The sequence below is a fragment of the Anas acuta genome, chromosome 1 (genome assembly GCF_963932015.1).
Source record: "Anas acuta chromosome 1, bAnaAcu1.1, whole genome shotgun sequence".
NCBI classification, from domain to species: Eukaryota; Metazoa; Chordata; class Aves; order Anseriformes; family Anatidae; genus Anas; species Anas acuta.
In genome coordinates, this window is record NC_088979.1 from 95275127 (window position 1) to 95302630 (window position 27504).

Below are 27504 nucleotides of genomic sequence, written 5' to 3' on the forward strand. Positions count from 1 at the left end.
TCTTTTCCAAATATCCCCTTCTATTCCCGGAACCACAACAATTTTGACTTCATATTTCAAAACATTTGTTATGTCTTAGAAGCTGTTTTTTTGGAAAAGATGAATGATGGGCCTAAGATTGTTGCTGTTTTTTCCTTTACTAGCAGAGAAATTAAGTAACCTAAATGGTTTAGAGGAGCTATAAGCTTTTACCTAAACATATGATAGGAAATGCATAGTCAGTGGAAGTAATATCTTATTTTACCCTGTCTTTAACTGCTAGTCTGATGAGTCTTCATACTGAAAACCATTAAGTGTAGTTTTTCTGTCTTTAGGCAGATGCAAACTTTGTATTTTTTTTTCAGGGAAAAAAAAATATATACAAGCATTTCTGAAAGCATACCAAACAAACAACAGTGAAAAAAATTGAACTGAACCCACCAAATCCATTTTCCCTGGTCCACTGAGCAGACAGTGGAAAATTTAATATATTAAATATATTTATTTTAAAAATTTAAAAATAACCCTACAGTTGCTAATTTTACTTATGTTTCCACACTAACAGGAGAGTGCCTGTGCATTAGTATACAATGAAATTATGTTTATGGAATCATATGCTTTTCTAAAAATTTAGTTTTCAAGAGCCTGCAAACTACATCAACACATACTGTAAGAGCTTATTACATTTCAATTGTTCATTACTCATCGCCATTCCTTGTAAAACCACAGTATCCTATGAAATCCTGAAGTAGTATCTCAGCAGGAATTGATTTCTGCAAGTAAATACTATTTCAGAGAATAATTTTGTTTGAGAAGTTGTTTTGCTAACAAGGAGGAACCAGATACAAACATATATTCATTGTACAGCAACTTACCTGGCCACATCAAATGATTGTGCCTTTTGCAGTTTTGTGTTTAGCTGCGATCCAGGACCAGATCTACTAAAGGAAGAACTCTTTGGCAACGTGGCTGTAAATAAGAAAATGCATGTATTTTTTAGTACTAGAATTTTAAATTGTATAATTTCAATTACATTCATTTAGCTCTTAATGTCAAAAAAAATATATTATGGTTCTTTTGATAGTATCCCTTTAAGAAGTATTAAGTATTTTAAAGTAATACCAACAAATAGCAGTAACTCAATAGTTATAAATAGGTAGCAACAGACCAATTTCTAGTCTACAGTTTACAGGCAAGCTTGATTTATCACACTGTTGCTCAACATGACTGACTGTTACAGCATAGCATGTCCATTCTTTTAACAAGTTTGCTAACCAATTACATTGGGCTAAACCAAAGTACAGTCCTAATCTAAAACCATTCTTTAAAATAAGATAGAGCAGCTGATTCCACATCTATTTTTCTCCGGATCCAAAGAAAATGCAAATTAACTTGTTAATAGCAAGAGAGTAAAGAGTTTCAGTAGGTAGCATACCAGGATGAGCAAAAGCAGGCAGAGGCTGTATAACAGCAGGAGCTCCATTAGCCAGGGGAGGCACTGCTGCTGCGGGAACAGAAGATACTAACGGCGGAGACATTCCTACTACTGGAATTGATGCCATTGGCACTGGGGCAACAGTTGTAAGAGATGGCATGCTGGCAATGCCCCCAATACCTACGGGGGAGAAAAGGAGACATTTTTTCTGACTTAGAGACTCCTAACGTGATGTAACGCTTTACCGGCAGCCCGCAAGCCAGCAGTAAATGTAGAATTAAAGAACAAATCGAAATGGAAACTTCTACACACCCCTCTAAAGAGCTCTTACAGTCCGCTGCACCATTACCATGGCAGGGCAGCATAAAACAATGTCGAGGGAACAAAATACCATTTTATAATGTATGCATACAAGATCACACTGGATGCAACACTGACAAAAAAAAAAAAAGTCAATTAGCATTTGCTGAAGAAAAGAATTGTTTCCCTTGAACTAAATGAAGAGCAGTACTGTCAACTTCCAGTGAGTAATGAACCCGAAGTCTACATGTAGCCACAGCTGAAAGGAACGAGCTTCAGGATAACTGCTTGCAGACTATTGTCAAGATGAAACAGTGCAAAGCTAATAGGATAAAGCACAGTAATGAGGTATTTTAGGTGTAAGCACAGTTGCATGGATAACAGGGAGCATAAGGAGGTCCAGTTATGCCAATGGGAAGTATGAGGCTGTGTGCAAGCAGCTGAGGTCAAGTTTACAGTGAATAACAAAAAAGAAAATCATGGAAAATTGCTGTTTTTTGGGGAGTGACTTTATAATGCCTTTTCTCACTTGGAGCAGTATTTGTTTTGTTCAACTTCACTGATTTCTTACAATGAGAAATAAAAATTTGTAAAATTTGCGTAAGCAACAAGTAATCAAACAACAGGACCGTATGCTGTTTATCAAGTGCATTGTTCCCTTTTCATAATGACGGCAGTAATTCTCAGGCACCAACCAACCCCAGTTACAGCAATGACTAAACCAGAAAGGTAAAGGACCTCTCACTACAGCAGAATATCAAGGTGTCAAACATGAGGTTCAGCTTCAGTTAGATATTTTCAACATAGAATCATAGAATCACCTAGGTTGGAAAAGAGCTTCAAGATCATCAAGTACAATCATGAACCTGAGCTAGTGAGTCCCATCACTAAACCATGTCCCTTAGTGCCATGTCGTCCACACATCTCTTAAACCTTCAGGGGTGAAGACTCCACCACTTCCCCGGGCAGCCTGAATGTTTGAATACCCTCTCTGAGGGTATTCAATCTTTATGAATGCCCTTCATAAACCCCTGTTGGCTTCTCCCTCTATCCTATTTTACTTTCCTTGAAATGATGGTGAACTCAGCAGTACTAACCGCAAGAAGTGAATCAGCGGTTGTTCTAGGCCATATCGGTGAGGTGTTCTGCTTTTAGTTATCAAACTGAAAGCAGAGGGGTGCATTACCACCCTGATCTGTACAAAATCAAGAAAAACGTATTGCCAAAGCTGGAGATCCCTTAATTAAAAACACAGATTAATAAAAATAGTTTAAATAAAAACTACATTACTTTGTAATGTACTAGCCCTGCTAGGTGGTCTATCTTTTTTTTTTTTTTTCTCACAAACACTTCTATTCGGAGCATATGGGGAGCAGTATAAGGCTTGAAGCAAACACGACCCCAGGTGACTTTATGGAGTATGGTTGGGTGCTAAAAGCAAAACTCATTGACATTTTTCTTTTAGCATATTCATGGAAGTGAAAGCATTTGGTTTTGGGTCCAAGTACCATTGTTTCAGAAACCATAAAATGAAAATCAAATTACACTTGGGTTCTATAACACAAGCTAACCAGGAGGACAATGAAGAGCTTACCAAACCCTGGTGCACTAGGCAGAGCAATAGGTGGCTGTTTCATGACAGGAGGCAGTGCAGATGGGAGTTGATAACCTTGTAGTTTTAATTTGATAAGTTTCATAGCTATTGAGAACTCCAGCTGATCCATCCTCCCATCATTGTTCATGTCAGCTAGAGCCCTACAAAAATACACAATTTTCACAGTTAGATTCTTTAATTATGAACTTCAGGAACTGACCTAGAAGTGTGCACGCACACACAGGCGTGTAATATTCAAGACTAATTAATTTCCACTCCAAAATAATTATACCGTGCTAAAAGCAGTCATTAAACAAGACACCGTTTAAACCAAAAGTTTCTCGATTTCTTTCTTGGAGTGACTAATAAATATTTTTAAAGTCACTTTTCAACTCTTAGAGGAATTACAGCGAAGCAACCTGAGAGAAAGGATTAATGTAGTTGTACTAAAACTTTGCAAAAATCACACAAATAAATCTATGTGGCACTACAAATAGCACCACGGGGAATCATATGACTTAGTCTGCAAATTAGGACTTTATCTTCACTTAAAACAAAATGTTCTTTAAATTTGTGCAATTTACTAAGCACCATTATATCTGCAAGTGTGCAATTGGGTTTTCAGTTAAACAATAATACTCAGGATAAAACATTGAGCCTAGATCTTGAATAGGCTTTCATTTCAAGTAGTCTGACTTAAATTGTCTTTTTTTTTTGTTTCTTCATTCGATGGTTAAGAAAACCATGCTCTGCAGGGAATGGGAGTGGGTTGGGGGTGGAGGGCTAGAAAGGGGGAGGAGCAGGAAGAAGAATGTTGGTTCCTGCAGTTGCAAGCCAAAATATACAGTAAATGCACATTAATAATGTAATCAGTTATAATTTGAGTTTTTCACATTATGCTTATTTCTTTGCATTTATTTGAAGAATTAAGTACACATTTCAGTATTTTAATACGATCCATTTTTAAGTACGTGTATGCATTACATGTCATGGACAGGACAACACAAAGGACCTAGGCAGTCTAATTTTAAAAAAGAGCTTTATTTCTGGATCAAATGTCCATCAACAAAAGCTTTCATCAACGTATGCCAAAAGTTATCAAGAAAGTAGTACAATAAATGGACAGTTACTTATAATTAATACTTAAAGAAGTAGATAGTTTGGTAAATACAGTGGTAAAGCATTCAAAACCTCAAAACCCTCCCAGCCTAGCCAGCTCCCCCCCCCCCAAAAAAAAAAAAAAAAAAAAGGGAAAACTCAACAAAGAAGTTGAGCAGATTAACTACAGATGAACCATGTATCTTAAGAGTTTCCCCTGGTTTAAGCTGCCAGTAGCATTTCCCCAAAACTGGAGGCACTCCAACCCTTCCTAATACTTTTAAGCCATTTTCAGTAGTGTAGCCAACCTTGTGACATTGGTGGAGTAAGACAAAATAACTGAGAATCTGGCAGCAGTATTTAAAGAAGGAAGTCTTATGAGCGAACTATAGACTCTGGGGCTTACAGTTAGAAAGAAAAGTTTGCACCACTCCCTCAAAGATTTTGAATTACTACATATATTCCATTGGAGAACAAGTTTTGGCTGTGCAAATGTGTAGCTGCTGTTTCCCGAAGCTCTGTATCACAGAGAAGTTTGATTTACACATAAAAGCTGTCTGTTTTTCAGTAACTTTAGACTTGGCTTTAATCTGATTTAGTCTTTGAAAACCTGAATTTGTAGTCAAAACTGATTCTGGGACCCAGACAGCATAATGCGATTTGGATTCAAGTTTCAGTCGTATCACTTAGTCTGTTGTTCGCTTTACAAATAATGGGTTAAGAAGATGCTACTGCAGCAGCCAGACTGCGATTATGGTAGTCCAACCAGCAAAAGGAAGAGAGAAGACCAGCACAGCAAACCTGGACCAAGAGAAGTACAACTTTGGAATGAGTATTTCTTCCTTGCAAAGCACCGCCCCTCCAGAGTCTCAGCCTCTGATCACTCTGCCATGAAGAGCAAGCAAAATACTGGTACCTCCTGATACAATGGCAGGCTAAGTTAAAATGGAAATGTAATATTTTAGTTGTCCTGCAGCTTGCAGAGACAAGTGGGAGAACCCTAGTGAAGCTTCTCTACTCTGAGCGGTAAGGTTAGATGACCGTAATTGTTAATAAAAAATGTGTATTTTGAAATGCAAGGTATAGTTACTTCTGGAGAATAGGCAAAATGCAAAGTAGGCTTCTCACGTTTTGTTACTGAGGTTATCCACATTCTGATAATTCTTAAGTGCAACAGCTTTCTCTGAACATAAAAGTACTATGACTTTATTGGTTTCCAGCATATATGTCACAAGACACTATACAAAAGCTTCTATACAGACTGCATGTATATAGTTCCTCCTATAAAATGAAAAGGGGATTAACCCAAAAAAGACATTTGCATCTCTCTGACATTTTCTCTATATCAGAAATGTTTACTTCAACTTAAAGTTCCTGTGATGAGCCCTAACTCACTTTGAAGGAATTCATAGTTTAACTATGACACAAAAAGAGACAGAATTGCCATTCTTACAACAGCCAGCAAAAAAATGTCTCACAATATGTTGCAGAATTTTTGCTGTTCAGAATTTTCTCAGGCTTACAAGGAATGGTATTACTCAGGATATTTTAATTTGGTTTTTCACTCACCTTTTACTTTTTAGAACCAAAACAGTTCATATAACACACATTAGTCACCACCTATAAACAGTGATGTTAGGCTTCTAAAAGTCCCACTTGGGAGAAATAAGGCTGCAAGTCTTACAAACCTGAAACATGCTAGGTAAGATGAGGCAAAAGTTATGTGGAGTGTTAGAATGTCAGAAAATGGGTAACTATTTTTGAAGTGCTCCCCTGTGTGGGTTTTGCATTAGAAAGTAAACCAACATACAGTGAACAAATACTGAGGGTAAGAGAGCTTTGCTAGAAAAATAAGAGTGCTAAGAACAATGGAAACCAGAAGGTAATTAGCTACAAGCACACTCTACACCTTTCCAAAGGCAACTAAAGAAAATGCAGAATTATTAAATAGGGAAAATGTGTGTTTTTTGTTTGTTTGTTTGTTTCTTTTTTTTAATGAAAGTTTTATTCAATGCTTGCTTAGCCATTCTTCTGTCAGATGCCCAGTGGAAATAGGAGAGTAAAATCCAGGCTTATACCGCTAGTAGACCTGTGGGTGTGCATAAAAAATCAGAGAAAATAATCTGGAGAAACAAATTTTTGACTTCAATCATCAGTGGTCCTCCCAAAGAAGACACCTTCCTCAACAGGGAAGTCAGTCAGCTCCGCTGTGACCAACTGGCACCAGCAATTCAAATAAATAGCTGCAATGCTCCTTACACCTCTTCATTTAAGGAAAGCAATTACACAAAATGTATTTATAAGCCATTTGTTCAATATAAGTGGCTTCTACACATGCAGCTGCTTTGATTTATAAAACCGAAGGCTTTCCATCACAGGCAGAATCTCTGAGACTGTCAAATACATGGCCATGAAAATGCAGTAAGAGTAAATCCTTGTTGTTCTGTAGGCAGCCTCGATTCTCCAGACACTAGCAGCATACTGCAAGAACACAGTAAGTCTTTGCATTCACCATAAGAAAATATTAACTGACCAGTAATAAGAAACTTTGATATGCACCAGCCTTACTGCTTTCACTGAACTCTTTTCACTTAATCATCGGTAAGCTTTAATTTACTGTCTGACCTTCTGTTCAACTCATTTACTCTACACCAGTGGCTTTGTTACTTAATTCAATAGCATGAATTTCAGTAAAAAAAAAATTTACATACATGCTACAGAATTTATACGTTTTCACAGCTTCTTAACAAGTATCAGCTTTGGCCTGACAAAACCTTCAGTGAATAAATAGGACAAATTTCCATTTCTAATTATCGAACCTAGTTGTCATGCTGTTAGATTACAGTGCGACTTCGAATAAACATCACCTTAAATCCAGCGAGCGCCTGACAGAAAACACTAATTACACTGTTCTGCTTCTAATGAAATTTGGAAACATGTGATGTCCTTAAATTTGCTTCATTTAAGGCCTGGCCGGAAACTAGTGGAGAGCAGTAAATGAATTAAACACTGACTAAATATTGATTATGTTTCATAGAACACGCCTGTGTTTACAACAGGGGTTTTCTAATGAGAAAAACTACAGCAGACTTCATCACAATGCTAGATTACAGGTGGTGACAAAATCCTTCCCCTACAGATCTTTTCCTGCTTCCTTCTTCTCCTTTTTTTTTCTGCAGAATGCAGACAACTTGATTGTTTCTGCAGCTATGAAAGAAAGAAACTACGCATGCAAGCATTTTTGTCCTTTAAATGTGCTTACAATTAGGCTACGAAACACCCATCTCCGTGAAAATAACAGTGTTAAAGCAAGGAAACAGCCTGCAGTTGAAAAACCTGGAATTATTTAGCTTTACATTCCCATATTAGATTATACAATCCCATACTGTGCCTTAAAATTCAGGCATAAAATGAGAAATTACTTTTTTTTTCCATCATTCACTTAATGCATGTATAAGATTGACAACTCAGAATTGCCACCCCTTTATCTTTCAGATCCACACTTTGATAGAAATTTAAGAAATTTGTGTGCTTATGAGGGAAGTGCATGTCAGGAAAAGGTAGTGTCACCTGACAGCTTTAATCTGTCCTAAAAAATCAAAACCATATAACTCTAAACACACAAAACCAGCTGGCATTGATTATTTTAGTTCCCATTTAATTCAAGAGAGGCTACACAGAAGATGCTTTTTGAGGCCAACACTCAGGAGAGCTTTAGAAGACAGCCAGGTTGTTACCTACTTAAAAGCAGTTATTTTTCAGGCCATTGCTGTCTCAATTCAATGTCTACTTAGAGGCTTTTGAAAAGAAAAGAAAAAAAAAAACAAAAACAGCTTGGGATGCTACAAAGCCTGAAAAGGGTAGATCAGTAGTATCCATGACATATCACAATAATTTCAGTAGTTTGCTCCACCGAGGACACGGAGACCTCTTTTTTCTTACATGAATGCAGCATAGAAGGGACACAGGAATTCTCAGTGCTAAAAAGCATGGAGCTGCTGTATTAAAGAAAATGAGTACTAAGGAAGCTTTGACTAATAGCAGAAACTTAAATAAGATACACTCTTCAGAGTCTCATCTTAGAAAACAATTACACCAACTGCAGAATACCATCAAAGCAGCCCTTGAAGCAGAAAACATTTAACTGATACTCAGCTACCTAGTATTTCTTGAAGTTCTAGTAAAAACTACTTTTTCATGATTAAAAAAAAAAAAAAAGCAACTCAAGTTTACTTAAAATGTAAGATAGCTACAATTCTTATACAGCTCACTTAAACAAAATTCTCTCAGTCATGAGATAATATGTTTGGAAAGTCAAAGAGTGCTTGGTTTTTCTGCAGAAAGCTCAGAAAGCTGGACTGTCACTCATTAGGCCAAACCCCTGCAATTCCTTTCCCAGTTGTTATTTTTCTACACAAGAACTTCCATGGCCAACAAACCAGATGGAACTTTGTACTAGCGTACGTTTGTCTACACACAGCTGTAGGTGGCCTTTTATGAAACAAATGCTAGGTTCTTACCTTACAGACATTCATATAATAAACTGGATTCAAGCAAGTCAGCTCATTGAGGATATTGCAGCATACAATATGCCCATGCTTCCGTATGTTTAGGATCAGAAAATTAATCTGAAGACTTGTACAAGTTGCTGTAACTCAGAAAAATAACTTTCCTTTCTGAAAGCATTTTACCTTCCCTTCTCTTCCTCTATCTATCTTCCTCAATCACATGCTATATAAAGTAAGCATTTCCATCTGTTTAAGAAATACTGATAAAAAGTATTTTATGTAGGTCTTATCTCTTACAGAGATTCTGGGCTTTTTATGGCAGATTTTCTCCCTCTGTTAAAATATTCACAGTCCTACATCAATGTTAATAGAAATTTGGATAGGCAACATTCAGAATATTGCTGTTAACTTCTAAATCCACAAAGCAAGTGCTGCTTACAGATCTTACCCCTGGGAGCTAAGGCAAACAATGATTCACATTTTTCACTGCAGTCTGGAGCATATTGTGACGTCCTTTGGAGGCTGCAAAGGACTTCTTGCTGCTAAACAGCCTAACTTCTATTGTTTCTGTGGGACAGCAGTAATATGTGGTAGGTTACAAACAAACATTCACTGATTCATCAAAAGAGCTAAATCATTCAAGTGGTGGGAAAAAGGGTTGATTTTTTTCCTTTTTCTTCTTTTTTTTTTTTTTTTTTTAAAGAGGTCTCTTATTTTTACAACCACTATGCAAATATTGTCTTACTTGGTTATTCTAGTTCCAACTAAGAATTCAGAAAACTGATCTAGACTTTAACTTACATAATTACTTCTCTTAATTCAGAGATGATTGAAAAAAGAAGACAGACAATGAGAGCGATACCTACATTTTTAGTATGATTTAGAAAGGCAGCACGAAGAAGTTTTAGTTCAGCTTTATTTAAAAAAATGTGCAAGTTCAGGTCTTGTCTCTATGACAACTACAGAACTAGTGGAATGATTCTCTCCCTCTCAAGAGGCTGAAAAACTGAATAATTCAGAGAGGAAGAGATTTTTACTCAGACTATTTACAACTGTTTAGTTTTGTTAACACCTATTTAAAGCTAATGCCTATGGAACATTTTTGGAGAAAGAATGTCTTGTTTAAGACAAAAGCTCTTTCACTCTTTAATTAAGAAGCAAGATAAGTTCCACAGGGACATTTGAACTTTCACTGAGCCTTCTAGCAAATAAGGTAACAAGACCAGATTGGACATTTGTAAGACAAAAGTCATTTGAAAAGAAAATAAGCTATTTATTTAAAAGCCATGTAAATCCAGTCCCTCTTTAAAGCACGCATATTTCCAAAGTGATTGTTTTTCTTGCAAGGAAATAACTTTCTTCCTCCAGTCAGAGCAAGACTCTGCCTTTTGAAGCCCTTACTACAACAAAAAGTTGTTATAAGTGCAATAAATGACCCTCTCTTTCAAACAGCTAACATCAGAGAAAAAGTTAGCACATTTGTTGAAAGTTATCCACTGCTCTGCTAATTTTTCCGCTCTAGAAGGTTTTAGTAGTAATATAACTACTGCAAATTATAAATAGTCTACAGTTAGCACTTCCAAATCCAGAAGGGTCATGTAATTTACAGCGAAAGTTCTCCTGCATGAAGAAAACTGCGAGACTGCAGAAGTATCTGTGATGTGTAATGTACAGCAATGAAGACTGTGAGATGTCTAAACTCACCAAGAAATACTAAAAATTTCAAGGTTTCAAACTGTATCTTCAACTACAATGAAAACAGTCTATTGTCAGTCTTAATGTGGTAATAAGTTTTACAAGTCTTGCACAGGCTGTCTAATTAGAAAGAATTTGACTACTACTTAATATGCTTAATGATTGCATTAGTATCGTTTTAACAAAACTGAAAGCATTTGGTAGTTTGCAAGGAGAGTTCCAAATCACCAACTTCAAAAATGCCATTTCTAGAAGGATGGCTACTTCCAGTAACTGAATAAGTAACTTAAAAACTCAGCTAAACAATACTTCAAAGCATATTTGCCTTGTAGACTTCTGAAAGCACACTGAACAAAACGGGTGATTTTAAACCCCAGAATATCAGATACAATTACTGCCCAAGTCTGTACAAATGAGCTTCATGCTCCAACATAACTGCAATCTCCCCCTTCCTCCATATACTCACCATATCTGTGCTAACACCGGTTGAGGTAACCCAGACTGAAAAAAAAAGTTTCTAGCTTGATCACCTATAAAATAAATAGGACATCATTTCAGAAAATGCTAACAATACCCGTAAGAGTAAAGAGGAAATCATCAGTCAAAATATCTAAATCAGAAGCAACAGCAAAGCCATAAATACTTAATGCTATACATATATAACAGAGCGTGATATTTAATGGTTTGTCACTCAAGAACCTACAAGGTATTTCCAACAAGGACATACTATTTCAGTCTGCAACAGTCAGCACCACATGAAGTCAATTGGACATTTAGTACAACAGAAAACTCACAGTTTACAGTCCCTAATTTGTGTCAATGGCTCTCTTTACAGGAATCATGTGCTTGGTGAGAACATGATTTTTCCCTTCAAAGAAATTATATATCAATACCAACTCTATCCTAGATTTTTGGTAGTACAGGGCCAGTCAGCTGCCACAAACAAAATAAAGTGGTCTTTACCCTGATGTGTAACCCAAGATAAAGCAAGAAAATAATGGTACATTTCAATCATTTTCCAAATATCAATTAGAAATAAGGATAGAAAAACAATACAAGAGGATTAGGCACTTGGAAATAATGTGGCCTGCAAAGGAAATTTGTAAACAAACTAGAAATATCACTAAATATCACAGAAAGTCGATAAAAACTGTACTAGCTTACATACGGAACTACAACAGATTTTGTGTCAAGTCTGTCATGTAACAGGAGCAGGAACAATCAAACTGTATACTTGGAGCTATGTATGGGTGTGATGAGACTCTGCTAAGAATCCAATTTTGATTTCGTACGCTGGAAATCTTCTTGATGGGCAGATAGCAGAAAGAAAGTAGAACATAGCTTTACCTTGCATTTATTTCCATTGAGCAAAAGATTTTAGATAGCACTTAAGGGAATTTAATGCAACAAAACAAAACAAAAGTAGACACCATACTGACTTTAAAACTGAAGGAAATTGGTGGTTTTAAATGAAAACTTAGCAGGACCAATGCAGCCTTTATTCACAGCCTTGCTTCCCACAAATTACATCATTTTTTGCCATTTAGTTTCTTTAAAAGGTCACCCACAATGATTGGACTAATTTAAACAATCAGTTTCTGAAACAGACTTCAGTTAAATTAATAGATCTTTATTTAAACAGACTTCTTAGTCTATTAGTATGTTAGTGTAGCCGGTTGATCCCAGCAGAAATCAGGACCCAACCAGCTACTCACTAATTTCTCTCTCCCCAGCAGGAGGGGGGAGAAAATAAGCAGAGCTGAAGTGTGAAAAGTCAGGAAGCTTGTTGACTGAGATAAAGATGTTTTAATAATTGAAAGAGGGAGGGGAAAAAAAAAATAAAACAACCAAGTGATGCAAAGGTGATCACTCACCACCTCCTTCAAGCAACCAATGCCCAGCCAGTCTCTGAGCAATGGCTACCTTGAAAAAAATTGCATCCACCTCCCCTAGTTGTTGTAGTTGCTGTTGAGCATGCCTGTACAGAATATCCCTTTGGTCAGTTTGGGTCAGCTGTGTCCCCTCCCAACTTGTTAACCATCCCCAGCCTACTCACTGCAGGGAGCAGTGTGAGAAAGAGATAATCCTGGAAGCTGTGCACGCACTGTTCAGCAATAGCCAAAATGGTGTTATCAACACTGCAAAACACAGCAGCACACAGGCTGCCACGAAGAAAGTTAATGCTATCTCAGCCAGGCTCAGGACAGGGAGTTAATTCACCGAGGGCATTAAAGCACTATAAATATTACTAAGCATCAGGGTGATTCTACATTCTGAATTGTAACTCTGCAGTTCATAATTATCAGCTGCCTCTACACAATACAGCTGCTGTATAGAGCCAGCTATAAATCGTTTTAATTCTATTTAAAAAAGCAAGTGGCATAAACCAGGTATAGTGTTTACAGTAAAATATCAGAAAAAGTGGAGTTGATGTAGTAAGGCAAATGAAAAATAGGATGGGAAGTGAGTAAGACTTGTTCCGTTTTTTAAATTCTTATGCCCTATCGTCTCCCAGGCAGCTCTGTACATATTTAGACTCATTAGTTAAGATTTACTTAAATGAAATTAGAAGTGAAAACTATTTCATTACCAGTGATAAATCCAGATGTTGGTTTCAGACTGTGGAACTGCTGATCATGTTTAGCTCTCTCCTCCACAGTAATAGCCCAGATATCCAGGTTGCCTAGTTGAAGAGAGACAGAAAAACAAAATTAAGAAACATCTAAAAAAAAAAGATCCCTATTTCTGAGTATAATTAAATCACACCATACCAGACCTATGAAAACAACATACAAAAACATAGAAGCTATTCCTCCAAAGTCTGTAGTTGCAAGTTCCATGAATCCCAAAATAGCCAGTCAGTACTTATAGAATATTATCATAGAATCATTAAGGTTGGAAAAGCCCTCCAAGATCATCTGGTCCAATCATCCCCCCACCACCAGTATCACCCACTAAACCATGTCCCTAAGCACCTGAGGAGAACTCCCCTTACTCGTCTATGAAAAGTGTGATGAAACCAGATGATTAACAATTTTCATTGGAAACAACAGCACAGTTCAGTAAAGTACATTCATCATTCTTTTAAGATTGAGAAGTCTGAGTAAGAGTACGTTATAAGGACCAGATTCTTCACACCACACTCCTAATCCAGAGGTAAATATTTAGTTTACGCTGAGATTTACTACCCCTTCTACAATGCCATGATCCTACAATGTGTTCTTTAGTTCTACTTTCTTGTTTGCAACAGATCACTCTCTCTCCTCTTCCAGACATTTCACTTTCATCCTTCAGATTATTTGTACTCAGAGCAAACACAACATCTCATCTTCTACCTGAGACCTCCAACGAACTATCTAAAATTATATTGCAGGCATGTCTCAACAATTTGTAGACCAGTAACACATCATGATTTCAACATCTGGAGAAGTACATTGTGCTGGTGCGACTTCCTGTAACTCCTACTGTACAGGCATGTCATGATCTGAAGGCATCCAAGTTAATGGAATCAGTGTTCTGTGAAAATAACAAGGAAATCTAGCATTTGCTCTGTCTCAGCACTAAATTCTCAGAGATTCAATTTCAGGTAATAGGGACCACAAGTATCCACAGCAAGTACTTCAAACTGCTTGCAGGCTGAGTCAGAATCAAACTCAGCAGTTAAGAAGAACATGAGAATTTCCTGCCTCCTAAATTTCTTCCATTCAAAAACTACTTTCATGTGGCAAAACATACTTTGGAGAGAAAATGAAATGGGCAAGGGGAAGAGAAACATCCTTTTAAATGTTTGGTTTTGTTAATGAAAGGAAAGCTACATTCTTGGTAAAAAAATTATCATCTCTGTTTCAGATAATCTGTGTATTTCTAGAAGGCAGGTTGATAATATCTCACTCAAACAAAGGACATTTTAAGATTAGTCCAAAGAAACAAGAGGCACTGTAAACAGGTTTCATAGCTGTGCTCCCAGTGAGGATGAAATGGGATTCTCCTTTGAATATGAATGTGCCAAAACACAATAGTTTACATAAGGAACTACCACCTCCATCTTCTTGCAAACTCCTGGCAGGAGTGTTGATTAAGTTGATAGTGTTGATTAAGACTTTTTGACCAACATACAGGCTACGCCAACTAGTATAGACCAAGTAATGGCAGATGACCATCCCCCTGTAAAGGAAACATGACTACTCTGGCATGAGATCATAAGGCTGGATGTGGTAATTTACACTTGGAGGGAAAAATTCTTGAACACAATGTGGGGAGAAAGAAAAATACTGTGACTTTTGTAATGATTCTCTGGCGCTCTCTCTCTCAATTTGAGGTATAGATGACTCCAGTACTCCCCCTAAAAAAAACACCACAAACAACAAAGAACATCTCTTCCTATCCTTCTCCAAAGAAGGAAATACAACTCATAACTAAAAACTCCTATGGCGTGAGGTAACCAAAAATGTATTCTATTAACTATTTTAAAACAAAATTTATTTATTTCTTCTCTGGTTTCCCTGAAACTAGAACAAATGATGTTCAGTATTTACTCTTCCAGATGGAGACTTGGTTGGTATTGAAACAGTAGATCTCCTTTGGAGGATATGAACATCAAAAGAGATGAAGTTAAGCCAAGCAAATGTAGCAGCCTCTTCACAAGAGCTCTGAATGGCATCTCTGATACTGCCTCATTTCCATCTTTTGTTATTGGAGGAAACAATGAGATCTATGGGAGGGCATGAAGTAGGATCCTTCCCAGCATCAAGACATCATTCGTGGCTTCAGATCCTGGATGCCAACACAGAAGATGTGAGGCATTTCGATGTATTTGGATGCGAAGGAAGCAGTCATCAAACCACAAAATTGACTCATAGGAAAGCTATTCGTGAACACAGTAGCAAGCCCTCTAACCATCTTTTCTTACAGAAGGCTCAGCAATCATCTCATCTGCCAAAGTGAAGCAGTGCACTCTCGTACATAAAATGGGCATTTTTTTTCCTGGACAAATCAACAGAAGGTCGAGCACACCACACATTCTTCCCGACAATTAAAAAAATCCTATTACGCTCATTCAATTTTGTTAATGTCATCCTTAAAATGAACAGTGTTCTAGAACATCAGTGAGTCAGCGCAGTTCACGTGGTGGGTGCTGTGCTGTTTCCATTCCCATTCCCCAAGATGATTTTGGAAGATTTTTAAAAAAGAAATTATTTAAATAAAAACAAAATGAAAATTATTTATATTTACATAGAGAGGAATACCAGAGATCACTCATTTGGAGCAAGGGCTCTCCCAAGATGGAGACTGCATAAATTTCATCTGCATCTTGATCAGTGACTGCAGAAAATGTTGCATTCTTGAAAGGGGAATACGTTTCCCCATAAGAACTGGAATTTTCTTTAAAACCACATTTATTTCCTCTCATAACAATCTCAGACTTCTGCTGTCCTTCATCTAAGAGGAGATTTGCTGCTACCTGGTAGATTTGTTTTAAGTACAAATATCAAAACAGACTTCCCTCACACCACATTTGAAATTAAAGATACTCCAGGAACTACATTAGCCACATATTTATTTCAACCCACTCTTTGTAGAGCAGCCAGATCGGAAAAGCTGTTTGAGAAGAAATAGTAAATTCATTCCTTCCTAAAGCCACATCGTACAGCTAACAGGATCCTGGACAACATATGCAAGATCAAATGGCAATACATAAAGTTGAAAAAAGAAAGATGCTATCCATCTGCAAAGCAATAAGAACTTTCTAAACATGGCAAAGGAGAATGCTTTGAAGAGGAGAGTTCCCTTAAGAATGCACGCATGTGTTTAAATACAGTGCATGCAAAGCGCAGCCTGAACTCCAGTCCAAACCAGCAGATTCCATTCACATCACGACTTTCTTAGACTGTGAAAATCAGATGAAATGAAGCTATTCCCAACATTTCACGCAACTTAGAAGGGTATCTTATGGGACACTGTTCAGTGAGTTTATTTGATGAAAACTTTTGGTAGCTAGTTTTGCTCCAAGATGCAGTTCCAGAGGGCTGGACTTCAAGATAACCGAGGCAGTGAATGACAGTTTCCAATTATATGTTTGTTCTAGCTACCACTTGCAAAGATGTGTTCCTTCTGTTGTACTTCATGGATTTTTTCAGACTGGCAGAGATTGCATCCAATCAATCGTGTTTAACAAGAACCATGTCTAACAACACACTCTGAATAACATGCTTTTTTGCTAAAGTCTCTTACTGAAACACTAACACTAGTTAGAAATTGAGTTCCTAGCTATATCACATCCCAAAAACTACACTTCCATATATATTCAAATATTTGTATACACGTATACCTACACACACATTTTTTGCATCCGAATTCATACACAAATACTTATAGACACAATTAGAATCATATCTATATTTTCAGAGAAAAGCATGTCACGGATGCATCATTCAGTTCAAGGGGAACCAAACTAGTTCCACTACTTACTAGTTTTCAGCACTGAAATCTATCTTCGTCATCTTCCTTCAGATAAGTTGCAAAAAAACTGGATCACAGATTGCTCAAAAATGTATTTCATATGGGTAGCAAAAAGCAATGTCTGTACTGCACTAACAGGGCCCTTTCTAGATTTTTCACCAAAAAAATGAAGTTCAAGATGTATTACCTTCCCCTGTTATAAATGGAGTGCTAAAAATCACAGCACTTTTCTTATCTAAACACAGATTATGGTACAATACAGCAAAGAAATTAGAAGTGATGGCATACAAAAGCATCTGCCATACTTTTCAGCAATGAAAAAGTCCAGGAGTCCTAAAAGAAAAAGCACTTCCACTTCTCAACCACAAATAGTGCTTAGGCAGCAAGAATTTATAATATTTAAATGGCACTTTAGAATTTCCTCTGAAATAAAATATGAGAAATGCAGACAGAACTGAGTCAGGAAACTTAAAAGAAGCAGATGAAGCTAGGTAACTGCAGACGGAGGCTTTGCCCTACTGTCAGTGACTGAGTGGCCTGGATCTGCCCCACAGTTACGAACAAACAGAAGGACTGCAATGGATCAATGCACAAGAAGGGAAACATGCAGCTTTTCTGCTTGGCTCTTTTGAGATGTCTCCACAAAATTTCATGCGTGTTCTCTCATGGGTCTGCAAAAACATCACAAGACTGATAAACTACCACCTCAGGCAGATGCATTTCCATAAACACTTCCATACAGAACATACTTGAAAAACAACACATTTATGCAGAATTTTTGCATATAAGAACAGTTTGGGATACACTACAAATGACTTACCCCCAAAAGGTGTTGGAAACTGAGCCATGGTTCTGTCACTTTTAGCTTGTTAATAGATGCCTGAAAAAAATAAAAGCAATAATAATCACCAATGGTTATGGTATCTTCCACTTTCAATACATTTTCTGTACCACCATAGATTAGTGCAGGAAAAATCAGGGCAATGAAGAAAGAGTAACACGCAAACACTACTTGAAAAAATAGTTACTTACAAGAGATCTAAATGTCTCATTTTTTGTGCTATTCTGTCCATCTGTAAATGTCTTTTCTAACTAGCAAACATAGCTACGTTTCAGTGCTGTTTCAAGAGTGCCCTCAGAAATGATCTTCATTTATAAATAATCAGGGATGTAGTAAAGAACAGAACTAAGTCAGCCCGAACTGACAAGATCTCAGTGACACTGCTCAACGCTGCATTACTTTCCCGGGTGTAACAGCTCTGCTCCTACTTAAGAGCAAAATTGGCTCTGTTTCCAACTGTTGAAAACACACAACATTGTCAGCGATCTGTTTTTCGCTCCTGACAAAAAAATAAAAAAATAAAAATCATAAAATGCACTGTCTTGCTTAGCTCCTTTGTTTAAACAAAGTACATTAAAAAATGAAACTGGATTGCAAGGCTCCTTTACCCTGAAATTGGCCCGCAAATTTAATAAGTGTGTTCAAATGAATAGAGTGCTGAAGCTGGCATCGCAAGGAAAAATGCTTTAGTTGGTGGGAGATAATCTGAATTTAACACTGCTTACTTTTCAAATAACAGCAATCTAGAGTCCAGAAATTTAATCTTTAAAGGAAAAAAAAAAAAAGAAAAAAAAAAGGAAAAACATTTTTCTTTCACCGCACAAAGACTGACATGTATTGCCTGAGCCAAGAGGACAATAGCTAGCAAGAGAGCAGCAAAACAATGAAAAAGCAGCCTCTTGCCCTACTGGATTCCACTCATGTCTTCCAGGCAACAGAAGAAAAGCAAAAGGAAACAGAACCAGAAGGAGAATAATTCAGACTGCTTGAACAGCAGCAGAAATTTATCAATATCACCAAGAGAAGGCATTAAGTTGCACCACCAATTTCCTTTTGTCTGAATTTCTTGTTTGTTCCCCTCCCCATCCCCCCCCTTTCACACTTCCCACATACTCTTCTGGCTTCCAACTTGGGAACCTCCTATATATACACACCACAGATGTCACTGAAAAAAAAAAGCAAAACCAAAAAAAAAAAAAAAACAGTATTTTTGCAACCCGGTCTCCCCATCAATTGCAATTTAAAGCCCTATGAAGAAAATACTGATTTTTCTCCTCGTAATTTGGCAGGGCAACCAAGCATGGTGCATGACTCAGAAACCTCCTTCCAAATGCCAGATAACGCAGACGATACCAATTTCACGCAGAGAAGGCATCGACTCAAAAGTTTGGAATCCCACACATACTGATAGAGTATTTTCACAAAATAATGCAAGCCCAGCTACTTTGGCAGCACGGCTATTCCAAAGCATTTCTAAAGGGCTGAAAAATGACCACTTTAATCTATGAAGTGCAGTCAGTATCTTTATTATGATGCTTCTATTCTTTAAAGCTACGAGGAAACCCTAGAAGAAAGAGTTGTCAGAGCTTCCATAGATGTACGGTTGAATCTTACGGCGCTCGAGTTTCACAGAGATAACAGGAGGGACACCAGAAGAGCATGGATTCTCTTCCTGCTGCCATTTCCCACACGATGCAGAAGGACAGGAAAAGCATTCAAGGCAGCCACGGGAGGACAAGAGCAGAAAGCCAACAAAATAAAAAATAAAAGACAGGAAACTTGAACTTGAGAAGGAAGCGAACTAGGATTTAAAAAAAGAAATAAAAGATAGCCACTTATTCAATTGTGCAAGCTGAGAAAAGTGAAATATTTTAAGAACTGGGACAGAAGAGTGCATAAAAGGACTGAAAGTGTTTAGCCCCTTAAGGGAAGTGGATTTAAGGTCACTTTATGGACTCTCCTCCCTAGATGACCAGAACTCCAAAAGAATTGGTCGTTTATTGCTCCTCTACCTCGAACACGTCAGACAGAAGAGAGGGGGAAGTCTCAAGTCTTCCATAACCAGAGCTTTCATTTCACATGCCCAAGGTAATGCCAGGGGCCCGACCTCTGCAGGAATTAAACTTTGCAGCTGCAGACAGCTGAGTTCTGCAGCTCAGGGGTTGCTACATATGAAAATGAAGACCAAGGGAGAGCAGGAACTTCACAGCCTTCTCATGCTGGGTGACTTGGTGTTTTTTTGAGTTTTTGGGCAGCTGAAGATCTCTGGGATGGAGAGCAGGTATTATGTATCTGGAAAACACCTGGCCTAGTCATTATTTTATAAATTTATCGTATATTTGTAAGGATTGCAATAGAAATACAAGCACTGGTATTTCAATTCACAACATTATTTTGAAATAGCAATGAGCTGTCTTGGATCTGCATTCTTCAAACCCTAATCTCTGCTGGTTCCACAACAGCACGAACACTTCCCTGAGCCTTCTTCAATCCTCCCAGCAATCCCCAGTAAGAAAAAACATGTAATGTGGCAAAACAAAAGTTAGGAAGCAAGCAGAAAGCTGACGGCAAAGCAGTATGGGTGAACAGCCCTGGCAGGTCCCTGTGGGAAAGCAGTAGTTTCCCTCTAACCAACTACTGGCATTCAGATTTGTATGAACTTGGTTATATTGGCTTTTTTTTTTTTTTTTTTTAATTCTCTAACAAATGTGATTGCAGTTGACCAAGAGTTTAGAAGTTACTCAAGCAGGAGGAAGAAAGCCAATAATGGGAATCACAAGTGCACCATCAGTCAACTGTAAGCATTGTCCTTAGACAAGGCAACCTAAACCCCTCACCGTAAGCAAAATTATGCAAGCAATGAATTGTTAAACACCAGCCCATCCAACAGTTCGCTTTGCTCAATAATCAGAAGATGCAACAGATCCTTCATGCTGCCTTCAGAAAGAGCAACAAAGGGCACTGAGCCGCTCACCTCCCCGTGCCCACAAAAAGGCTCAGTGCATCACTGCACTGAGAAATTAGAGGGATCCCATAGTCAAGCACTTTCTTCTACCACGCATCATTTCACCTATAAACCTCTCACCTCTCTGGTTCTCACAAAGACCAGCAGCGACCATTTCCAGCAAGGAAAGCTGGGACAGAAGGTTGTATGGTTCCTTAGAAATAACAGGGTCAATAAGACCAGATGGGCACACATTTTTCAGCCTCTTTTCAGTGCTCACCTGAGCACTATTTCTCAGCGCCAAGGAGATGGACAATGCTTGGAGATGGATTCTCAGCCCGTTTTCTTCCTCTGGGACAAACCTACCAAAATAAATGCAGCCCTTCCCTCCATGATTTCCTACGGGCTTCAGAGCTAAATGAGGCTTTCCGCATACATGAGCACGGTGGTGATGTAAATTTAAATACTGATGTCTTCTTTAAAATTTCACCTTGAAAAGTGATCAGGTTGAAAACAACTACATTAACAAGACGTAAAAGTCAGGTGTATGAAAATTCCCTCCACTACATATTATATAGAGGCTTTAACAACACGTCTCAAAACTTTGCTCGTGTCTATTTAAAGTTGCCTATGTTCTTAGAAAGACATAAAAAAACCCATAGGAGGTATAAATTAAGCTCAATTTTGCTATTTCTGTGCTAGGCGTCTTTACAGAGACAAGTCTCATGGGGAAGAAAAAAAAAAAAGTAGTTTTATTCTCCTTAAAATGCAGCACACCATTTCTATTCCTCAACAGCCTTCATGTATCTTGGGTACACACTACATGAAGTAATCCTCGAGGCAACTTATCAGTCACCTTCCTCCTCCTGCAGGAAAACAAACAAAGAAAGAAAACCAGATAAAGCACGTCCTTCTCACGAATTCCACGTTATGGCAAAACACCCCGGGCAGGACGTCATCTCCGAGCATCACAGACGAACAGCAGGTTTCGTTGCTTTCCCGTGTTACATGGAGAAGTCCTGACACTACTATTAATAAAAGGACTCCGGCAGCTTCAGCAAAGCCTGGTTATTTAAGATAGATGTTGGAAAACAAAAATAATTTGAGATGTTCACAGGGAGTCTGACTCCTGCTCTTTGGAGATCAGATGGTTAATACAGTTACCAGCTCGAGCCAAACTTTTCAGAGTTTCAGCTCTTCACAGGAATCATTTCTGGTTGTAAACACCCTCACAAACACCAGGATGTTCCCCTGGTCCTTGTGTTTTTTTCCCAAGGTGTTGAAAAAGGCACAAATGAAGAGAAATCACTACAAACCCACCCGGCAGGCAACAGGTGTGGTACCGAAGTGTTTGTCTCTTTCTTCCACTCTAGGTCAGAAAACAGCTCCAGAGTCCAAGGGCAAGCTCCTTACTTCCAAAAAGCAGGAGAAATTGAGACATTCATCAACAGGCTGTTGACAGCTGTGGTGGAAGCCCCAGACTGACAACAAAAATGATGTTTCTGCAGACAATAAACCTGCAAGCAATTATGGCCATTGTTTATTTTTTCTTTTGCCATGGCGCTGCCACTTCATCTGGTTCTGTCACTCCCGCTTCAAGTGGTTTTGTAAGAAAGCCCTCCACAACTGGTTCCAGGAACCACCAGATTTTTGTCTCTCCTTGCTCAAATACTACATAAAGGACACATTGTCCAAAACCCATTTTATTACTTCATGGCCTTAGGGTCAAAGCTCAAGAGAAACGCTATGAAGAACACACTTGGTCAATGATCAGGCAAGTGTAAGGTCCAGACAAGGCTTCATTTGCCACCCAGATTAACAGCTGTCGTGCTCTTTCTGCCAGTTTCTTCCAGCATACACCAGTTTTCCAGGCTATATTAGCTCATACTTCTGGGTATTTCTCCTTTCTTTAACCTGTAAATATTTATATTAATAATTTTACATTTACATAAGCAGTAAGCCAGGTGCTCAGGGTTTATTTAGAAACACAGAAGACTATTTCTTCACAGATTCACTCCCTGAAAACACGGTCCTTTTTCCTTCCAACAGACGAGAAGCGATGAGGCAACTGCTTACTAGCTTTGACACCCTTCTTTTGAAACAAAGAGGAATGACAATCCCCACTTCAGTCAATATTTCAGACCTGGGGAAGCTATGCATGAAAGCATTTGATGGAGAAGATATCTATGGGCCCATAACCTGGTGAGTCTGAGAGGGCTTCGCACCAGGATCAGTGGGGGAGGAGGACACCATTATGAATGCTGGGGTTCAGCCAAGGGATGGTGCGGCCCTGCGGGAGTGTCTCTGCTGCCCCAAGGAGCACATTTGAAATGCTTGCCTACCAAGGTGTACAGTACGGGGAACACACGGGATGAAGTGGAAGCTTTAGTCCTTTCCCAGAGCTATGGTATCAGTCAGGCTTGGTGGGCCGAGTCCCCCACCTGGAGTGCTGGGCTGACGGGCAGGGCAGGTGAGGGGGAGATTAAACTGTGAGGCCCTTGCCGTGAGGGAGGAGGTAGTGGAGAATCTGCTCTAGGTTCTATTCTAGTATCTATTCAAGGTTCTTCCTTCCTTCTAGGAAAGAAAAGGAGAATCTGAGGACACTGGGGTTGTCCAGCCTGGAGGAGAGGAGGCTGAGATGCGACCTCACTGCTTTGTACCTCCCTGAGGAGGGGAAGCGGGGAGGGAGGTGCCGGCCTCTGCTCCCTGCTCACTGATGACAGGACACACGGGAACAGCACAAAGCTGCTCCAGAGAGGCTCAGGCTGGACACGAGGAAACATTTCTTTACCGTGAGGGTGGTCAAACACTAGAACAGGCTGCCTAGAGGGGTGCCTGATGCCCCCACGCCTGTCAGTGTTCAAGAGGCATTTGGGCAATGCCCTCAGTAATGTGATTTATCTTGTGGTTAGCCCTGAGGCAGGCAGGGAGTTGGAGTAGGTGGTTGTTGTAGGTCCCCTCCAACCCAACTATTATTCTATAATAATTCAAGATAAAAGCGAACAGCTTAACTTGGAACAGAAACCTAATTCAGCCTTATCATGAACTAGAAGAACATATTTTGCAGAAGGGTAGTACAAGCAGCAGATAAACTAAATGATAAAAATGGAAATGTGAAGTTAAAGAAAACAGACCTCTTCCAGCAACTCCATCCACATAAAAAGCATTGCTGGTGACTACGTATTACCAGCAGTACCGAAACAGCTCACAAGCACCACATTTAAAATAGTCTAGGATAGTAAGGACTAGGTAACCAAGCAAAAGTATTTCCCTGAAGCAGTTCCCAGTTCAATCAAATGCAATTAACAGCAGGAGGAAAGCAAAAGCTGCCGTGATGAGATCATTTCGTTGTACAGTCTAGCCAGCACCATTTGAATGGCTGCTGCTAATCTCACCCACATACGCACTGGTTTTAATCTTGACAGCACTTCATCCACTAATTCCAGTCATGAGTGAACTGTGACTGAATTGCAGTATCTTTTTAAAGAGATGACAGGCTTTCGTTTTAAAAGATTTAACGTGATAGAAAATTCAATGGGATAGAAAATTCACTGCATCATCGACTGGTTCTAAAAATCTTTATTAAAAATCTTGTTTTATTTTCATTTCCATATCTGATGACTTCACTCCAAAACAGCAGATCTTTTAAGGTGTGATTTTTCTTATTATATATACATATATACACATACAAATTAAAATGAACTTCTAGGGGTTTGAGCATTTAGAGCTTTTTTTTTTTTCCCTAATTGTTGTCTTTACTTACAGAGGCATAATAAGCTGTTTTCTATGTTAAAAAGCTTCATTAACACAATTGCGGTTGAGAATTTCTTACTCCTCCCTCTTCAAAAGAAGTTTTTATACTACAAATCTGAGAAGCAAGAATTATGGAGTTAGAAATACATGCCACAGCCACAAGATAACCTCGGTAGTAGCCTGGCATTTACTTCAAGAGTGATTTAGTAAGGGGACAAGAAAATGCATGACATCACTGCTAGCTATGGAAGTATTGTGCTCACTTAGACCCTCAAAGTCTGTTTTGTTTCACAAACATGAACTTGAGCAGTGATCTCAACTGCCAGTAAATACTGGTTTATAGTTATCCTGAATGCTAAAAGAATCAGAAAAAGGAGATTGGGTCTGCTATTTACAGTACATAAAATGAAACAAGGATGCTTTATTTCAGAACTTGTAAACTGGCTGCCTCCAAGGCTCAAGGATCACAAAGCAATGGCAGTGTCTTAAAAGATGTCCTCTTAAAAAGGCGTCTTAAAAGAGGAAAGTGGACAAAGCCTGGAATCCAGCTTTAGCCAAAGGAAAGCAACACCTGACAAAGTCTGGGTAACAGCCAGGTGTGAGTGCCATGTTATGCATATATTCGCGTATCAGTCTAAGAACACACCAACAGCCAAATCATACTTGCAACTTAGCCACCTTTAATTTTTTAGCTCCACTTTTTCAGGGAGTTAAGCATAGTTGTTTCCAAAGCAGCACTGAATCACTTCTATTTCACTGAGCAGATTTCCCTTACCAGATTTCTAATCCCTCCAATCCATATAACCTGCAAGGCTGTGCAAATCCCCATTCTTGTCTGAGTTTAACCAACAATGACATTGAAAGAAGGGAAAAAGATTCAGATGTTCCAAGTTCTTTCACTTCATATTTCCCAATTCCGCCCCAAAGTTAACTTTTATGCTAGCAGAAGGGCAAGAAGGAACAAAAATCCTGGAGTCAGCATATAAATGTTGAGAGAATGCAGGAGCTGTGTGTCCATTCCCTTCCCCCCCCCCCCCAAAAAAAAAAAAAAAGATAATAGCTCTAGATGGGCAGAAGTGGGATAAAGTTGGTGATATATGGGAAGGTGCAGATGCCTCTGTCCTTTGAACTACTCCAGAGGAGGTCAACTTGTTTTCCATAAGCACCCGCTCTTCTGAACTCTAAGAGGAATGGTGATCCTAAAAATTGGTACAGCAAAAGCTATTTGGCATAGTCAGATTTTCAGAGTGTTTTATTAGGAGTTATTCAGCACCTATCATGCCATAATAAATGGCATGATAGAAACTCAGACAACATCAATATTGAGTGAAGTTCAATACTGAGTGAAGTAGCCAGCCCATTGGCTTTCAACCCATGGGCTTTCTGCTCCAAATGTCTTCCTGCTTCTGCTTTCCTAACTCTTCAGCATGATGTTAGGAGCACTTTTAGATCCACAAGTAGACAAGTAGTATGTCCTTCAGACAAATATTGCTGTTACTCACCTTTCTTTTGGTCACATGTGATCCTGTTGTTCAGTCACAGGTTGAAAGTAATAGTTCTTGACTAGTCTGCCTGACTACAGCAAACAGCGTTTGCCATACCACAGTAATGCAGCTGAAGAGGGAAAAGCACGAGAAACTGCCCTGTGAGCACCTCTGTCAGACAGGGTGGTGCTCTGGGTGCTGGAGCAGAGATCCCCCTGCAGCCCATGGAGGCCACGATGAAGCAGATATCCACGCTGCAGCCCATGTAGGACCCTGCTCCAGAGCAGGTGGATGTGCCACGTAGGGCTGCAGCTCACAGGAAGGCCACTCTGGAGCAGGGAAAATGAGTCAGGGAGGCAGCAGCAGAGAGGAGCTGCAATGGCCTGACCTCAGCTGCTGTTCCAGGGGAAGCAGGGGTCAGGAATGGAGGAGTGAAGCTAAGCCTAGGAGAAAGGGGAAAGTGTTGTTTTAATTTCCCAATATGCATTTTAATTGGTTATTGATTTAATTTTGCCCAAGTCAAACCGGTTACTGCCATGGGCAAAACTGACAAGTGAGCTCCCTGTCCTTACCTCAACCCACAAGTTTTCTATCCCATTTTCTCCCCTCTGTTTTGGTGAGGAAGGGGAGCAAGAGCACAGATGAACAAATGCAACCCACCACAACATAGTAACTTAATGCAAAGAAACCCCTATGCCAGCTGTAGATGACCCTGACTCTTTAGGAGACATCCAAGGCTGCACAGGAAATGACAATTAAAAAAGCGTGAACAGAGAAAACTGGTTTGGCTTATGAATTATTTTTTTATGTAAGTATATATAAATATTGAATGGAAGTACGTGTTGACTGACTTCTTCTACAGGTTTGGCACACAAAAGGCTTCAAGAGGACTGTGCCAAAGTGCTCTGTACATAGTAGCAAGATGACAAAGTTACTAATGCTACATTTTAGTCAAGGAAACTGTGACAATTTGTGTTTAGAGATTAAAGAAGAGGACATGGTCTCTTTTCTACTTCAAATAAGAAACCTGTACAATAAGCAGCACCTGCCACACAGGACACAATTCAATAACCCTCCTTGGTCTCCCAGAAATTGAACAAGACCTAGAGGCAGGCACCTTTAGCTGAGTATTCAGAGAACAGTAGCCATAAAACAATACAAATAATAGCTCCCAAGTGAGTACAGAAAACATACCCGAGTCTAAAGCAGCTGAGATATTACAAGGAAGTACCTAAAGCTTTTTTTTTTTTTTTTAAAAAAAAAAAAAAAAAGCAGACCACTTTATTATTTACAGATTTACTTGTGCTAAGATTTGGAACTCCTTTTCCAGCAGTAGGATCATCAGTTCTCAGCTGTACAGAAAGTGAAACACTTCTTTTATAACTAAGCCAGCTGAAGCAATGGTTATATGTAC

General features: G+C 38.8%; 1 protein-coding gene across 9 annotated transcripts in view; it reads right to left on the minus strand.

Annotated features, from left to right (window-relative positions):
- Positions 1-27504, minus strand: part of ITSN1 (intersectin 1) — a 123324-nt gene that overhangs the window by 78285 nt on the left and 17535 nt on the right. For 8 of the 9 annotated variants that reach the window (XM_068688815.1, XM_068688825.1, XM_068688789.1 and 5 more), the window contains 6 exons: positions 17889-17948; positions 13200-13292; positions 11076-11139; positions 3309-3469; positions 1415-1594; positions 855-948 (listed from right to left, as the gene is read on the minus strand). In XM_068688815.1, coding sequence (XP_068544916.1) covers positions 855-948; positions 1415-1594; positions 3309-3469; positions 11076-11139; positions 13200-13292; positions 17889-17916 — 620 coding nt within the window. In that variant the 5' untranslated portion in view covers positions 17917-17948. The remainder of the gene's footprint in view (positions 1-854; positions 949-1414; positions 1595-3308; positions 3470-11075; positions 11140-13199; positions 13293-17888; positions 17949-27504) is intronic. The other variant, XM_068688832.1, reaches the window with a different exon arrangement.